The 18832-nt window shown below is 41.5% G+C and overlaps 1 protein-coding gene across 1 annotated transcript in view; it reads left to right on the forward strand.

Annotated features, from left to right (window-relative positions):
- SHANK1 (SH3 and multiple ankyrin repeat domains 1) overlaps positions 1 to 18832 on the forward strand; it is a 197747-nt gene that overhangs the window by 170459 nt on the left and 8456 nt on the right. The window contains exons 17-21 of the mRNA XM_069946701.1: positions 7900 to 8035; positions 8560 to 8640; positions 15466 to 15489; positions 16757 to 16813; positions 18185 to 18309. Of these exons, the coding sequence (XP_069802802.1) occupies positions 7900 to 8035; positions 8560 to 8640; positions 15466 to 15489; positions 16757 to 16813; positions 18185 to 18309 (423 nt within the window). The remainder of the gene's footprint in view (positions 1 to 7899; positions 8036 to 8559; positions 8641 to 15465; positions 15490 to 16756; positions 16814 to 18184; positions 18310 to 18832) is intronic.

Consider the following 18832-nt stretch of genomic DNA (forward strand, 5'->3'; position numbering starts at 1 on the left):
GCTATCAGTGGGGTTCAGACAGTCATAAACAGTGGTGTACAAAGAAGAGAAGATCTAAATGGGCTACCCATGAAGGAACTAGGATTTGTCACCTTGCCTAGGCTTTGGCTGTCATGGCATGATGAGAATTGTAGTTTTGCAACAGCTGGGGGGCCGAAGGTTCTCTATCCCTGGCATACAGTATCAGGCCATGTTCACACAACGTAAGTTTAGTATTAATCACAGCTGTTGTTGCCGATTTGAAACAACAGTCGTGATTAATACAGAACTTATGTGCACTGCAGTCTGAAGGGAATCCCAGATGGAGTGTATACACATAGTATACACTCAGGCCGGGATCTCTAGCATCCGCACGGAAAACTGACATGTCAGTTGTGTGCAGCCACTATTCATTGAATAGCGTCCGCACAAGCCTGACAGGTCACACAATGGAGAGTTTGGCTCCAGCCGCACTCTCCATAGTTGGCTATGGTGAATTGAAATGCGAGCACACACAGATGCACAATTCAGCACAAATGAAGATCAGATGCAGTACCGGTCGGGATGATCTTCACTGACACTGGTCTTTCTGTGACCTGGCTGGATCACAGACCATCTGGTGTTTCAAGCTGTGTGAACCCGGCCTTAATGTGCATGTTATATATGATACTACATAGGCACAGTACATTACATTCATTGCAGAAACTATCATATCAATTTATCAATCTTTCCTAAATCACTTCTGCAGGACGTTCTTCTTCCTGTATAATTTTTTAGCCCGAGAAGAAGAAGTTATATAAATTTAAAAGGGTACTCCAGAGATTTTTTTTTTTTTCAAATTAACTGGTGTCAAAAAGTTATACAGATTTGTAAATTACGTCTATAAAAAAAATCTCAAGTCTTCCGGTACTTATCAGCTGCTGTATATCCTGCAGGATGTGGTTATCCTTTTTAGTGTGACACAGTGCTCTCTGCTGCCACCTCTGTCCATGTCAGGAACTGTCCAGAGCAGTAGCAAGTCCCCATAGAAAACCTCTCCTGCTCTGGACAGTTTCTGTCATGGACAAAGGTGGCAGCAGAGAACACTGTGTCAGACTGGAAAGAATAAAGCACTTCCTGCAGGACATACAGCAACTGATAAGTACTGGAAAACTTGAGATTTTTTTTTTTTAATAAAGTAATTTACAAATCTATATAACTATCTGACACAACCTTTTTTCCAGAGTACCCCTTTAACTCCTCACTGGCTGGTCAAATGTATGTGGGGGGTTGGAGGGGGCACTTAAACATTATATAGGTGAATTTTACATCAATTGTAGTATTTTAGTGGATCCTTATCCAAACTAATTTTGGAGCTGCAATGTGTTTCTAGGTTTCTAGAAATCTAAGTTGTACATTTGGAGTAACCATCCATTAGGGACGCTAAAAGATATCACTAGAAATACTTACAATAGGAAATTCTGAATTGACCTTAAATACACTGAATTTTTTTTTCTCGCTTCTACAAATTGATATTCTAGGGAAAAGGCCGAGAGAGTGGCTGTCTATTTGTATTCCTTCAGAAATCAGCTATGAATTACTAATCATTACAAATTCAGTCAGGACTAAAATGCATGCAACCACAGAATGTCACCCGAGTAAATTGAATCTAGGAGCGCTACATCTGGACTCATTATAGTAGTGCCGTAAGTGGGAGATCACTAATGGGGATTGATTGGGGAGGGTCACCATATCACATGTAGAACCAATATATCAGCATAATTTAGGAAGGTATAATACTGGGATGAATACATGCAGAATAGCGATGAGCCCAACCCGAGCATGCTGCAGTCTGATTGTTTGGCATTTGAAGAAGTTGGATGCAGCCCTAGCGAGTCCTGGAAAACATGGGTACCGCCATAGACCATCAAAGCCTATTTGTTGTCTTATCCTGAAGTCAGCTCCTGCAGAACGTCATGTGGCTTCTGAATATTGTAAAAAGTTAAGAAGTGCCATATACTGTGGATAGTGCCCCAAGGTCCATCATATACAGATGGTGCCAAATTGTAAAAAGTCTACTATGTTTTGTATAGTGCTCCATATACAGTATGGCCCTATAATATTTGCTATCCTTGTGCCCACAAGGAGTCTAGCACAGTCAGCTACCCATTCCCTGTACAGATAGCAGGATGATATTATTACAACAGCCAGCAAGCAGCGAGGTAGGCCGAATCAGGGGCGTAATAAGCTACTGTCCCAATCAGGTGCTAAAAAGGCTACTGCCCCAACTCAAGTACTGAATAGACTATCGTCCCAAATCAGGTGCTGAATAGACTATCGTCCCAAATCAGGTGCTGAATAGGCTGCTGTCCCAAATTATGTGCTGCATAGGCTACCGGTTTAAATCAGGTCCTGAATAGGCTACCATCCCAAATCAGGTGGTGTATAGGCCGAATCAGGGGCTTAACAAGCTACTGTCCCAAATCAGGTGCTGAATAGGCTACTGTCCCAAATCAGGTGCTGAATAGGCTACTGTCCCAAATCAGGTGCTGAATAGGGTACTGTCCCAAATCAGGTGCTGAATAGGCTACTGTCCCAAATCAGGCGCTGAATAGGGTACTGTCCCAAATCAGGTGCTGAATAGGCTACCATCCCAAATCAGGTGGTGTATAGGCCGAATCAGGGGCTTAACAAGCTACTGTCCCAAATCAGGTGCTGAATAGGCTACTGTCCCAAATCAGGTGCTGAATAGGCTACTGTCCCAAATCAGGTGCTGAATAGGCTACTGTCCCAAATCAGGTGCTGAATAGGGTGCTGTCCCAAATCAGGTGCTGAATAGGCTACTGTCCCAAATCAGGTGCTGAATAGGGTACTGTCCCAAATCAGGTGCTGAATAGGGTACTGTCCCAAATCAGGTGCTGAATAGGCTACCATCCCAAATCAGGTGGTGTATAGGCCGAATCAGGGGCTTAACAAGCTACTGTCCCAAATCAGGTGCTGAATAGGCTACTGTCCCAAATCAGGTGCTGAATAGGCTACTGTCCCAAATCAGGTGCTGAATAGGCTACTGTCCCAAATCAGGTGCTGAATAGGCTACTGTCCCAAATTAGGTGCTGAATAGGCTACTGTCCCAAATCAGGTGCTGAATAGGCTACTGTCCCAAATCAGGTGCTGAATAGGGAACTGTCCCAAATCAGGTGCTGAATAGGGAACTGTCCCAAATCAGGTGCTGAATAGGGAACTGTCCCAAATCAGGTGCTGAATAGGGTACTGTCCCAAATCAGGTGCTGAATAGGCTACCATCCCAAATTAGGTGGTGTATAGGCCGAATCAGGGGCTTAACAAGCTACTGTCCCAAATCAGGTGCTGAATAGGCTACTGTCCCAAATCAGGTGCTGAATAGGCTACTGTCCCAAATCAGGTGCTGAGTAGGCTACTGTCCCAAATCAGGTGCTGAATAGGGAACTGTCCCAAATCGGGTGCCTAAATTAATTCCGATCATAGACAAGATTCAAAACTTATTAAAACCCCAAAAATTAATTTAGGCTATGTTCACACGTTTTTTGAGCTCCGTTTAAAATGATGTCCACTATTTTAAGGCTAAAATAACGGACGTTATTGAGCTGTCTGGCCTCCCCTTAGTGAAATGACTGGTGTTTGCACATTATTTTAGTTTGGGGTTACTAATTGGCCTTTGGGGGTAGATAAATTGAAAAGTCCATTGAATTTAATAGTAAAAACGGAGAAAGAATGGTGACAAAAGAAAAACTGTGTGTGAACTACTAATAAAAAACGTCCGCTGTTTGCCAAAGACGTCTTAAAATAATGATCATGTTCATTATTTTGATGCCTGCAGCAAAAACGTCCGTTATTCAATACACCGTGTGCATTGGACGTCCGTCTTCTCATTGACTTCAATACATTGCCATTGCAGTCAGTTAAATCGCGGCAAAATGGATGTTTTTTAAAATATGAAAATCGGCTGCCTTTTCAATATTTTTGACGTTGTGTGAACATAGCCTTACACTGCTAAATTTATTCAGACCTCAGATCAGATTATACAATGCAAACTCCAGATAACCATCAATCTAGTCTGTAGACCCCAAATGCCCAATACACTGCCCTGGCTGTAACCACAATGTGACTTCTTACCGCTGCCACCTATCTAGCTGCTTAGAGTGGTCCCACAGTCACACGTATCAAATCTAAATATTCAATTTGCTAAATATTTACTGTGACTCATGAGCGACCAAATATTACAAATAGCCATAAACTAAACAGAGAACAAGGATTAGGATGTTTAAGTCACATGATTATTTTACTATCTTGTAACGTGGTCGTCAAGGTCAGGACCTCAGGTTAGTCCGGCTGACTTATGGTACTTTTACACGGGACGATTGATCGTTCGTTTTTGCACGATAACGGTCGAATTCGAACGATAATCGTACGTGTAAACGCAGCGAACGATCAAACGACCAGCAAAAAATCGTTCATTTTGATCTTTCAACATGTTCTTAAATCATCGTTGATCGTTCGCAAAAAATTCGCAGATCGTTCCGTGTAAACATTCTTTCAGCGATTTCACCTATGTGTGAGATAGGCTTAAACGATCGCAAAACGATCGCATAGCGAATTTTCCGTAAGATGTATCGTTCCGTCTAAAAGCTGATCGTTATAAAAAAAAAAAACATTCATTCAAAATCGTTAATCGTGCGATCGGGCGAATTATCGCACCGTGTAAAAGTACCATTAGGGTCCGTTTACACAGAAAGATTATCTGACAGATTATCTGCCAAAGATTTGAAGCCAAAGCCAGGAATGGATTTGAAAAGAGGAGGAATTTTAGGATTTCCTTTATGACCTGATCTCTGTTTATAGTCTGTTCCTGGCTTTGGCTTCAAATCTTTGGCAGATAATCTGTCAGATAATCTTTCTGTGTAAAAGGGCCAATAAGGTAGTCCTTCTGGGGTATAAATACATGGCCGATTGTTATATGTTGGGTTTTAAAGGTCTTAAGTCCATATTCACATGGCAGAGGCCTTGAAGTAATATATAAAATGATTAAAGATAATGCAGGCAATGTTATGATATCTACCACTAGAGGGTACAGTGTATAATGGGAAGATTTCTATTAGACCTATGAGTTCTGGAAAGTATAAACTTCCACTCCTACTTGGCACCATGAGCAGATTGCAGCAGCTGACATCTGATGCTGTCAGATGGAGAGAAAATTGCTGTGTCGGGCAGGAAGTGGCCTCAGAAGCTGATCCTGCTCCATACATATAACTCTCTAGATGCTGCGAACACTAGTGATTGTGGCTTATTGTAAGTTACTTACAGGAGTCAGGTTCTGATCGGCAGCCACATGTTGCAATCACAAGGTGCTGATTGGTTGTCATAGAAGCTGCTGCTTTCTGAAGGTCTGCGTGGCTGTCATGTTAGATCTGCAAGTATGGCCTGTGACAGAGAGGTTGTATTAGTAGATTACTGATTTAAAGAAGATGTACAATCAGGTACATCCTCTTTAATATGACCCACGGATAGAATGGCACCGTCACAGGGAAGCCGGTCCGTTTATTGAACCTCGGTCCGGTTCCCGTGTACGGCGCTATTCTATCCACGGGTGCCGGGGCTGAAGCACTGGAATGGGAGGGAATTCCCTCCCCTCTATGATGAGGCTCCTTTAGAATAAATGGAGCCACATTATAGAGGGGCTAGGGTTTCCTCCCACTGGGGACTGGCCGGCCCCCCACCTGTGCTTCAGCCCCAGCCCATTACCCATGGATAGAACGGCACCGTAAACAGGAACTGGGCCGCGGATCAAAAAACGGAGCGCTGCACTGTCTTCCCCCTGACGGTGCCATTCTATCCGTGGGTCATATTAAAGAGGATGTACCTGATGGTGCATCCTCTTTAAAGCGTTACTGCCATTTGCAGTAACTTTTGACTTTTTATCAGACCCCTAGATAAAGCCAGGGGAATCCTATGTCTCTCCCCGGCTGTCAATTAAATCCAGCTCTTTTGCTTCATTACAGTCTAGGAAGTGAAAGAGTTGGATGTTTGGCCAACTGGAGAGTGAAGAGCATTGCTGCGCACCTCACCCTGGCTGTATCTTGGAGCGAGGAGCATCAGGAGTGACACCTGGCGCAATGAGTAACTTTTGGCATGTGTGGTGATATGTCAAAAGTTACAAATAAGAGGACAGTAGTACTGCACTGAACTGCAATCAAATGATCACATATATAGAAGTCCCCTAGGAGCATAGCAAGGTGTAAAAAAAAATACAAACCCCTTAAATTTAAATATTTCCTTTTCCACTTTTTTAAATAAAAGAGTTATGGAGCTAAAAAGGTCAGAAAGCAACAAATAGTGATTTGCTAGGATGGGAAGGGGTCCAGGGACTGTTCTTATTTGGTTGCTCAAATGAGTTTTGTCTCTTTTTTTATATGATAGACATGGTGTTATTTTAATGATGTAAAATAAATTGAACTAATGGCCTATTATTACTTTCTAATTATTTATTTTTAAAAAATTTTAAGAAAGTGTTTTGTTTAAATGATGATATATACAGAGGCTGGGGCTATTGAATCATTAACTGCATCCCGCATCAGTCCATTTTAACCCCCTGTTCTTGAATATGGATGTGCTGGCTCATCCAGGGATGAAACAGGTACAGAAGCTGTGCTCGTGCCGCAGCCGCAGCGGGTCCCAGCTGGGCACTCACCTCAACCATCCAAAACAGAATCACGTTCCAAACCTAATAGTTAACCCTAAAGATGCTGCGGTCTGTGCAACCGCAGCATCTATAGGGATAACATTTTTTTCTAGTTTGAAACAGTGATCTCTGCCGCCAGAAACTGTCCAGAGCAGTAAAAAATCCCTACTAGAGATGAGCAAACCGGGTTCGGGTTTGAGTCCATCCAAACCCGATCATTCGGCATTTAATTAGCAGTGGCTGCTGAACTTTGATAAAGCTCTAAGGTTGTCTGGAAAACATGGATACAGCCAATGACTATATCCATGTTTTTCACATAGCCTTAGCGTTTTATCCAAGTTCAGCAGCCCCCGCTAATCAAATGCCGAACATTCGGGTTCGGATGGACTCAAAGCCGAACCTGGTTCGCTCATCTCTAATCCCGATAGAAAACCTCTCCTGCTTTTGAAAGTTCCTTTCACAGACAGAGGTGGCAGCAGAGAGCACTGTGTAATCTAAAGTAATTTACAAATCTGTATATTTTTTTCCCCGCCAGAGTACCCCTTTAATTTGTCAGGGTATAACACATTTCCATACAGTCTACAGTGAAGACATATGTGCTACAATATTTTATTTATCACACTTCATATAGGAAAAAAGAGATTATAAACATGGTGGTGAAACCCAGCCTAATGTATACAAAATATCATACATGCTCATCTATAAAGATTTCCTCACCAGTGTTCTTCAGAGAAAGGAGAACAAAGCGGAAACCAGTGTCTGTAAACACCAGACTCATGTCCATCAGTTGGTTGCTGTTACCACAGGGTGGTTGAAAGAGAAAAAAAAAAAAAAACCTGTGAGCGAGACACTTTCTGCACATGTCTTATATTCTCCGACAGCTGTAAGAAATATTACAGAATAGCTTTACAAAGTACATTTAAATGTAAAATAATTTGATTATTTATAGAGTTGATGCTCAATTCCGATTGTTCAGGATTCAAATACGGGTGGCTGAAGAAGTTTGATGCAGCCCTGGGGATTCCGAGAAAACATGAAGCCATAGGCCATAGGCTGTATCCATGTTTTCTCGGACTCCCTAAGGCTGCATCCATCTTCTTCAGCCGCCAGTATTTAAAACCTGAACGATTGTAAATGAGCATGTTTTAGATGCCTTTGTCTCTAATTATGACCTCTGTACTAGGTGCGTGTACTGTTTTATAAGCTATGGTATTCTCTCTTCTTAGGTAAACGGCCAGAATGTGGTTAAAGTGGGTCATCGGCAGGTAGTTAACATGATTCGGCAGGGAGGAAATAACTTAATGGTAAAAGTTGTCATGGTGACACGGAACCCAGAAATGGAGGATGCCATGCGAAAAAAAGGTACAAAAACGGATATGTTTGCATTTACTATATATAATATAGTGTGTAGTACTGGAGTTGAATTGCAACCCATGTATAGGTGTGAACAGGGTTACTAGCCAGTTCCTGGGAGTTGCTCCCTACTCTGCCAGCCTTGACTGATATCTCTCCCTACACAAGGCATAGGTACAGATCAGTGAAGAGAGTCAGTGGGGTGGCGGGTTAAGATTTTTCTGAAACCCTGCAGCATTTAATAGTTTGCTGTGTGAATAGAACCTTTCTCTGTGTTATGCTGCCCCTTGTTTGGGCAGCAATCGAAAGGCTGGTTGGGCTGTCCACCCAACTGCCCCCCCCCTGGCTCCCGACTACTGCCCCCAAAGTAGTAGACATGTTCCCCTGACTGCTGCCCCCACTATAGTAGATTGCCATCATTCATCAACTTATAGGTTCCCTTTGGGCCATATTTTCACCTCAATTAACATTGCGTGAACATAGCCCTAAAAGTGAACATGTATATTAACGAATGTCCTTATAAACGATTTCAGTGCCCCAGCAAACCAAGCGTGTTACTCCACCCGCAATATCACTGCGTTCCAAATCCATGACTTCAGAATTGGAGGAAATGGGTAAGTGTGGCTCTTTCCATGTTTGGCTTCTCTTTGGATGTATCTACTAGTTGTCTTGCATGAAGAGAGTCATTCCTGTGGTCATCATACATGCATGCATACTTGCATGGCCCAAGCTGTGGATAAAACAATTCTAAAGAAATTGAGGTACTGGAGTATCGTCATGTTTTCAATATGGCCAAAGAAGAGCAGGTAGTTCTTCACTTGAGGGACCTTTTGCAAAAAACTTTGGTTGGCCAGCTTTCATGAATAAGGGCTCTACATTTGGGGTATAGATATCACTAGGGACATAGTTGTAGTGGATAGAAAAGTAGTCACACATTGACCATGTGCTATATAAGAACACACTATTCTTATAAATGGCTCTTGGGGTGGGATCCAAGAGCACAGGCGGAATAAGTGGGGCCCTCCTGGCTCCTAACTGCTGCCCCCACAGTAGTACACATGATCCCCTGACTGCTGCCCCCACTATAGTAAATAGCCATTATTCATGGCACCCTGACTGTAGCCCCACAATAGTAGAGATGGGCTCCTGACTGCTGCCCCCACAATAGTAGAGATGGGCTCCTGACTGCTGCCCCCACAATAGTAGAGATGGGCTCCTGACTGCTGCCCCCACAATAGTAGACATGGCCTCCTGACTGCTGCCCCCACAATAGTAGACATGGCCTCCTGACTGCTGTTCCCACAATAGTAAACATGGCCCCCTGACTGCTATGGGCCCCCCAGGAGCCTCAGGCCCAGGACGGACTCCCAAACCACCCACATCATAATCCGCCACTGAGTCCAGGAGCTTCAGGTTATACCTATGAGTATATTGTTAGCACACAGGAGCATTTTTCTTGGCCTTGGACTTTTATCTTCTTCATTTCGACTAGCATATCTTATTATGAAATCCTCTAACACTGGCATCAAAGAAAAGGAGCCCCACAGATGGTTTTATAGGAGTAAAAACAAAGCCTAGCATCTGCAGTGTCTCTGTGTTGTGAGGATGACGTGTAGGCTTTCCATGTGTCATGCCTGCTCTCCAGGACATAGCTGAGTGCTCTGCAGAATACTATGTTCCAGTGCCGCCTCCAGGGTAAATCTGGCATCAACCGCTACAGTCTTCCCATTGTTCTCATGAGCCAGGATAAGAGCATGTTCTGGTTGGGGGCTATTCAACTATGCTTGGTCTGTTTCTTACACTTAAGATGTTTTATATGTTTGTCCTCTAAAGAGAAACTATCATGAAGATTTTGATTTGTTCTACCTTTTCTGGGTAGTAGTTGGTCACATGGTTTGAAGTTTGCAATATTTATGTCACTTTCTGAACATTTTGTGCATAAGTCCTAAAATCTTTTATTTATTTCTAGTTAAAATTTAAAAAAAGAACAAATTTAGAATTTTATAAATTTTCAATATTAATGTGGTATCAAAATCATCCTAACTCCAATCTGTCATCCTACCATTTAGTGTCTAATGGGTTTAACCAGATTAGTCAAGTAGTTATTGTGAGAAGAGTCCTCTGATGATAAGATTATCATGCCCCCCCCTCACAGATTAATTCACTACCACTGGAATCCATTGCATGGCAGGCATTCTGGCGCTTGGGGCAATGGTACAGATGCTAATATGCACCATAGTATACAGTATAGCTAGCCTTCAAGGGAACCTATTGTGTTAACAATTTATCCCAATCTCCAGGCAGCAAGTTATAGAGCATGAGGTGCTTAGATGATTAACCCCTTCAAGACCGAGCCCATTGATGGGTCAAATTAATGCAATGTTCCTCCCCGCCTTCTAAGAGCCAAATCGCGTTTATTTTTCCACCTTCAGGGCTGGTTGGGGTGTCATTTTTTGTGCCATGATCTCTAGTTTTTACTAATATCATATTGGTGTAACAGAAAATTTTTGATCGCTTTTTATACATTTTTTCTGATATATAATTTAAAAAAAATCAGCAATCCTGGTGTGTGTTTTTTTTTCCGTTTACGCCGTTCACCGTGCTGGAACAATAATGTTATATTTTAATAATATTCCGCACACTAAATATATATGTTTTTTTATTTTTTTTTTATATTTTTATTTTTATAATGGGCAAGGGGGTATTTTAAACTTTTATTGGGAGGGGGGGGGGTTTATAAGTTTTTTTTTATACTTTTATAAACTTTTTTTAATTACACTTGTTTTACACTTTAGGGCTGGGTTCACACTACGTATATTTCAGTCAGTATTGTGGTCCTCATATTGCAACCAAAACCAGGAGTGGATTAAAAACACAGAAAGGCTCTGTCCACACAATGTTGAAATTGAGTGGATGAACGCCATATAACGGTAAACGGTTTTTTAAAAACGGTTTTAAAATAACGGCAAATATTTGCCATTAAATGGCGGCCATCCACTCAATTTGAACATTGTGTGAACAGATCCTTTCTGTGTTTTTAATCCACTCCTGGTTTTGGTTGCAATACTGACTGAAATATACTGACTGAAATATACGTAGTGTGAACGCAGCCTAAACAATCAATCATTAGGTTGCATATACTGATCTATGCTATGCCATAGCACAGCATAGATCAGTGTTATCGGCCATCTATGTATAGAGCCTGCCTGAGCGCCTTGTACTACTGACGACTCCTATCACTCAGCACCTTAAATGCCGCGATCGCTAGATCTGGCGTTTAAGGAGTTACTGGCAAGCAGCTGTGGAATTGCAGCTGCCTCTTATTACCCTCGGCTCCCTGGATTCTGATGTGTGCGGGGCCGCTCTCACTGCAGTGGTCCCGCACACATCAAACCCCCTAAAGTCAGAAACGTATATGTACATTCCTACTGCACAGGGTATGTGCAGTGGGAACGTATATATACATGTTACTGACGGGAAGGGGTTAATAAACAGTGGGGGGGAAAGTATTTAGGCAGCCACTAGAGATGAGCAAACCGGGTTCGGGTTCGAGTCCATCCGAACCCGAACGATCAGCTTTTGATTAGTGGCGGCTGCTGAACTTCGATAAAGCTCTAAGGTTGTCTGGTAAACATGGATACAGCCAATGACTATATCTATGTTTTCCACATAGCCTTAGGGCTTTATCCAACTTCAGCAGCCACCGCTGATCAAATGCCGAAAGTTCGGGTTCGGATGGACTCCAGCATGCTCCAGGTTCGCTCATCTCTAGCAGCCACCAATTGTGCAAGTTCTCCCACTTAAAGAGATTAGAGAGCCCTGTGTAATTGACATCATAGGTAGACCTGAACTATGAGAGACAAAATGAGAAAACAAATCCAGAAAATCACATTGTCTGATTTGGAACGAATTTATTAGCAAATTATGGTGGAAAATAAGTATTTGGTCACCTACAAACAAGCAAGATTTCTGGCTCTCACAGACCTGTAACTTCTTCTTTAAGATGCTCCTCGGTCCTCCACTCATTACCTGGAGTAATGACACCTGTTTCAACTTGTTATCAGTATAAAAGACACCTGTGCACACCCTCAAACAGTTACACTCCAAACTCCACTGTGATGAAGACATAAGAGCTGTCGAAGGACACCCGAAACAAAATTGTAGCTCTACACCAGTCTGGGAAGACTGAATCTGCAATAGGCAAGCAGCCTGGTGTAAAAAAATCAACTGTGGGAGCAATAATTAGAAAATTGAAGGCATAAAAAACCAATGATAATCTCCCTGGATCTGGGCGTCCAGGCAAGATCTCACCACGTGGGGTCAAAATGATCAAAAGAACAGTGAGCAAAAATCCCAGAACCACGTGGGGGGACCTAGTAACTGACCTGCAGAGAGCTTGGAACAACGTAACAAAGGCTAGTAACAGTAACACACTAAGCCGCCAGGGACTTTAACCCTGCAGTGCCAGTACACGTCTGGGCCATCTGAAGTTTGCTAGAGAGCATTTGGATGATCCAGAAGAGTATTGGTAGAATGTCCTATGGTCTGATGAAACCAAAGTAGAACTGTTTGGTTGAAACACAACTTGTCGTATTTGGAGGAGAAAAAATATTGAGTTGCATCCATCAAACACCATACCTACTGTGAAGCATGGGGGTGGAAACATCATGCTTTGGGGCTGTTTCTCTGCAAAGGGATCAGGACGATTGATCCTTGTACATGACAGAATGAATGGGGCCATGTATGGTATTTGAGTGCAAATCTTCTTCCATCAGCAAGGGCATTGAAGATGAAACGTGGCTGGGTCTTTCAGTATGACAGTGATCACAAGCACACCGCCAGGGCAGCTTTGTGAGAAGCATTTCAAGGTCCTGAAGTAGCCTAGCCAGTCTCCAGATCTCAAACCTATAGAAAACTTTTGGAGGGAGTTGAAAGTCCATGTTGCACATTGACATTCCCGAAACATCACTGCTCTAGAGGAGATCTGCATGGAGGAATGGGCCAACATACCAGCTACAGTGTGTGCCAAACTTCTGAAGACTTACAGAAAACGTTTGACCTCTGTCATTGCCAACAAAGGATATAGAACAAAGTATTGAGATTAAATTTTGTTATTGACCAAATACTTATTTTCCATCATAATTTGCAAATAAATTCTTTCCAAATCAGACAATGTTAAATTCTGGATTTGTTTTCTCATTTTGTCTCTCATAGTTGAGGTCTACCTATGTCAATTACACAGGCCGCTTTCATCTTTTTAAGTGGGAGAACTTGCACAATTAATGGCTGACTAAATACTTTTTTCCCACTGTACACATGTGTGAGGGTAAAATTATGTAGAAATAGTAAAGAATTTATATAAACCTCTGCCTTTTCTAGTCTTTAGAGTCCGGTGGGTAGTCCTAATCAATGATTGACAGCCTTCCCTGTAGTGTGTGTACTAATATAGTTGTTTATCACTGATTAGGACCGCCCACTGGATTCTTAAGACCAAAATAAGCGATAATTTAAAAGAATAAATTATTAGTTATACTGATTCTTTTACCCAAAAACAAATAAAAGAAATAAAAGGCATAGATGGCCACCAACACCTTAATGTCACGATAGCCTAGTATGGTTGCATTGTCCAAAAATTTTGAATTTACCCTACAAAATGGCTACTTCCATTATGTGTGGACAAAAAAGACACAAAGACATGAGTTAAAATCAATGATAGTTTCTCTTCAATATGTATAATAAAGAGACATGTTAACGATGGGTCATTTTCTCTCCCTTTTTCCTTTCTTGTGTCTTTTGACCTCTTCCCATTTTCATTATACACATGTACCCACATTGCCGCTATTTACTTTCTTGTGTGTGTCTACTTTTTTTTTCTCCTCATCCTCCTCATGTTGTGTCATGTCTTCCTCCATTTTATTGAATGTTAAGTGGATAAAGGTACATCCTTGAAATTTTTAATTGCCGGATAATTAAATGCGTATCATTTACTGTGCATTATCTACGCTGTGGTCCGCCAGTTGTGTAATGTGATTAAGTTCTAGTGACATGGGTAACATGAGTCAGCCCTGCGCGGTGATAACATAGGAAACCGTGGCCTTTATAATCTCTGAAAATTAAGAGCTCATAATAGGGTCTTTTGTACTGTTCAGCTTGACTGTGCTGGAAGCTGTTTTGATGACGCCTTGTTTTATGGGCGGTTAGTTGTCTAGATGACTCTGATTTGGTGAGAACATAGAGTTAGTGTTGAAACCAGTAAAGCAATTATTGTAGCTTGGGCCAAAGAAAGGTTTTAATCAAATCATTGAATTGTCTACTGCTTTACGATTCCTATGGTCTTCAAAGAACATTTCCACCTTAATAGTGTCCATCTTATTATTAATATGGTAGGCATATGTGTACATGTACTGTATAGCATGGCCCTCAGTATAAAGTGAATGGGGCTCTCCCGAGACTCCACAAACAGATGATGTTGGTAGAGCTAGGGGTGATGGGGGAGCCCTGTCCCCTACCTGTAGAGAACACAGTAATGTTTGGTAACACAGGAAAGGAGAGATAACTTTAGGCTGAACAATCATTTGGCCAACAGTTGTTTAGGGTGTATGCCCAACTTAAGTAGTAGGGCCCAAAGTTTCCCAAACCAGAAGGTGCTTTAGACATTAGATCAATTGGCACCTCCATTACTATATTCATTGGAAACTGTTAGTATTTGTCTAAAGTGTTAGGCAGGATTAAGACCCTAGAACATTTTGTAGGCCAGGAGATCTCTTTTGGTGAAGATTTGGGAACTTTTTACCCTAACTGTGTAGATCTGCAGATCAGCTAACCAGTATATTCTTGAATTCACCACTGGTGAACGTCATACACACTTGGATCACTATTAGTGATATTTTACCGAAGCATCTATAAAATAGTTTTAGGGTAATCCTCAGGGCTTTTTGTTGACTGAAGATGGGTGTTTATCCTTCAAATTAAGTTTTTTAAGAGTAGGCGATTCAAGCAGTCATACATTGTTGGTTCCTGCAAGCCACCAGACATATCCACCTCATTTTGCTGGTAAGGTAGTTTTGATATGTAGCTCCAAGGATCCACTGGAAGCAGAAGGAAGAACCTCAACTGTGTGTAAGTCATGTCATTTCTGCTAAACATATAGAATTGTATGGGACAGGCTGAGTATTGGAGTATTCTACTATGACTTGGAACTATTCAGGATCAACTTCATTCTCTTGTCATCTAGTATCGAAGGTGGAAAATCAAAAGTTTGTCTTGAAAAGTTCCACAATGGTCTTAGTTAAACATCAATACTCTACTCAGTTTATAATACTATTACAACCTTCGAGGGTTTGTAAACTGTGTGATCTTTTTCTTTTTCGGGGGCGGGGGTGGGATTTATATGAGAAATAATGAGTTAGCACTAACTATGTATCTGATGTTTTCTTTAGTGTCTCCTTGGAAAAAGAAAAATGGTGAGTAAGTTTAAATTCAAATAATTTCTTATGGGAATTCTTTACAGTTAGAAACAGATTTAAATAAATAAAATTAATTAAAGGGCACAAGTTCATATATTAAGTGGGTCATGTAATACGGGAAACAGATCACTGATCTCAGGGAGACAAGCCAAAGCTAACACTATCGGCTGTCGGCTAAAGTGCTCAATGCAGTGAAATCCTAGGTGCATTGGGTTATGTAAGACATAAGGTTTGTTGTTCTTTTACTGTGGACCCTGGTCCTCTGTACACTGTAAAACCTCAGCAAGTAAGCTAATATAGTGGTGCCATGCTTTATTGGTCTTTACACCCTCAGTGCTGGAAAGTGTCTCCTTTTATGTTTTTTTTTTTTGTTGTTGTTGCTAATATTGACATTTTGCTTTGATGCATAATTAAGAGTCTTTGCATTGATCCGACAGGAGCCTCATGTATAATAGTTGTCCTATAGACCTATCATGTGTGAATATTTCCACATAAGTCTTCTCAGTTAGACTATGACTCAATCACATTTCTGCTATTTGTTTACATGGCGCCAAACGTAAAGAAGACTATACACGTGTATATTACAATAAACCAGAAGACCTCCAAAAATTATTCCATTCTTTTTATTCTTCCACTGTCTAGACAATTCCTTTAAAAATGTAGCTCAGTAGATTATACATTTCTTTCCCGCTGATCCTCTTAGCTTTGCTCTGAGGTTGCCATGGTAGCGTCAACAAACTTTCATGTACAGTAATGATAAGTCCATGAGCAGAAGAGTTAGGGTCCTATTACACGGAAAGATTTTTAACGATTAACGACTAACGATCACAAACGAGATTGTTTATCATTAACCTGAAATCGTTCACCATATTACACAGAACGATGGTCGTTAGTTACGATCGTTACTACGATTGTTACTATGATCGTTTTTTCCTTCTGATCCCAGGAAAACAATGTGCAATTACACTGAACGATTAGTAAAAAAATGCGGAACTTGAGCGAACGAATGTGGAATTACAGCAAACGATTAACAATAATTTTAGGTTCAGATCTAGATCAACGATCAACAACATACGAACAATTTTTCGATCGTTGCCTGCTATTACACAGAACAATTATTGTTTAAATTCGAACTTTATAACGATTTTTCACACAATAATCGTCCCGTGTAATAGGGCCCTTAGTCCGCTGTGACTACCAAGGCTGCTGTTAAATATGTCACATATAAGAGCTCAACCTATAACTTGACTTTTCTTTCTTTTAGACTATGAGCCATCTCAGAACACAGAGAAGAAAAGAACTGTATATCAAATGGCACTAAGTAAGACCTCACTTCTCTGAAATTGGTTGTGAGGTTCCAAAATACATTATTATTTTATTGTGGTAACTCTTGTCTTGTCCAAGGTAGAGTGAGTACCATGGGATTACCCCTTTAAAGGGTTTGTTCTGGTGGGGGGATGCCTGGCAGAAGGTGCAATAAACATACTAAACAAGTGGCACTCAGCTGTCCTGATCCAGTGTGGCTGCCTTGTTGTGAGTCCCCATCTTCCTCTGGACTCCTGTATCTCCCAGTTCCTGTGACATCATGAAACTACAGGAAAATCCCGCTCTGCCAATCAGTGGTTGCAGTGGTGTCCCACCTCAGTCACTGATTGGGTCAGCAGGCAGCTCTTGTTGGGCTTTGTTATCACAGGAACTGGGAATTAGAGGAGTCCAGCGGGAGACAGGTATCATGGGTGCTGCAGCTTTGCTGGATTAGCATGCATGTCACTTGTTTATTTGTGTTTACAACACCCTCCCCCCTTCTTTTTGCTATTTTGCCTGGACAACTCCTTTAAACAGACACTTTGAAATGCTGGTGCTGCAGGTAAATCGAACACTTGCTGGCCAGTTTCTTTACGGATTAGTATCCCTAGCTTAGACAAAGTGGACAACTGTTTTACCATTTGAAAGAAAAAAAATACTTTGTTATGCAATATAAAAAATATGGCTCTGGTATTGGCTAGTTAAGTTTTAACCCTCTGCTGAACTCACACCTCCTGGGATGGCACAACAAATCTTTAAGGGGTTATCCAGCTCTACAAAAACATGCCCACTTTTCCCCCTACTGTTGTCTCCAGTTCAGGTGCGATTTGCAATTAAGCCCCATTTACTTTAATGAAACTGAGTTTCAAAACCCATCCAATCTGGAGACAAGAGAGGGGGAAAGTGGCCATGTTTTTGTAGCACTGGATAACCCCTTTAAAGAACTTGTCCACAATAGGAAAGGGCCCTCCACAACCAGCATCGCTAATTTCAACTCATTGTATCTGGTACCGTATAAGGATGGGTTTACATTGCGTTTTTGCAGTCTGTTTAACGTATAAGTTTTATGAAAAAAGTGATGAAAAAACATGCAATTTTGTGCAGTCTGTTTGGATCCGTTTTTCTATTGACTTCCATGTGCTCGTTAAAAGTAAGCATTTAAAAATAGATACATTAAACTCAGTGTGAACCAAGCCTTATTTACACAATATCATTTATTAAGCTTTCTTATTTTATATATTAGTTTAATGGGTGGTTGATCATTATTGAACTATTTACTACTTGTATAGAGGAGAAGACATATTCCAGGCCTACAAGGCCTCTTTAGTCTTGACTCCAGTCCAGTGTGCCATCATATTGAAATCTTACCTCTTCCTTCCTTATACAGATAAGCTGGATGAGATTCTTGCAGCAGCCCAGCAAACCATAAGTGTGAACGAGAGCTCCAGCCCGGGTACACTGGCATCTCTGGGAACATCACGGTCTGCCTCAAAGAGCTTTTTTTCCTCAGAGGTATATTGGGCTTCATTGACAGTTGTGAGGAAAGCTTAATCTAGCGCGCAGACAGTATGTGAACTCTTCGCTCTCATATAGTCAAAGCAACACTCCCCGGCCGGAGGCCTTTTTTTCACTACGGCCAAGGAGGGGGTGGATGAAACCAACCACTTCTGCTTACCTCCATGGTTCCAGTGCCAGGGCTCACATAACATTGCTCCGGTCCCTGGGTCTCTGGCTGTTTCCTGGTTTGAGGCGCAATTCAGCCGCCGAATGGCTGAGAGGGCTAGATAAGTCATGGCTCGAGCCATGTCTCCAGGAAGCTTCCAGGGACCAGGAGACCAGGTAGTTTCCAGGGACCGGAGGGACTTGGCAGGTAAGTGGATGTCCTTGTTTTCATTCACCCTCTTTTCGGCCATAGTTAAAAAATGCCTCCAAACCAGAGTATCCATTTTATTTATTATAAACTGAAAAAGACTTCCCTAATAATATATGTCTATGGATACTTCACTATTTTAGCCAAATAAAGTAGATTTTTTTT

The sequence above is a fragment of the Dendropsophus ebraccatus genome, chromosome 12 (genome assembly GCF_027789765.1).
Source record: "Dendropsophus ebraccatus isolate aDenEbr1 chromosome 12, aDenEbr1.pat, whole genome shotgun sequence".
NCBI classification, from domain to species: Eukaryota; Metazoa; Chordata; class Amphibia; order Anura; family Hylidae; genus Dendropsophus; species Dendropsophus ebraccatus.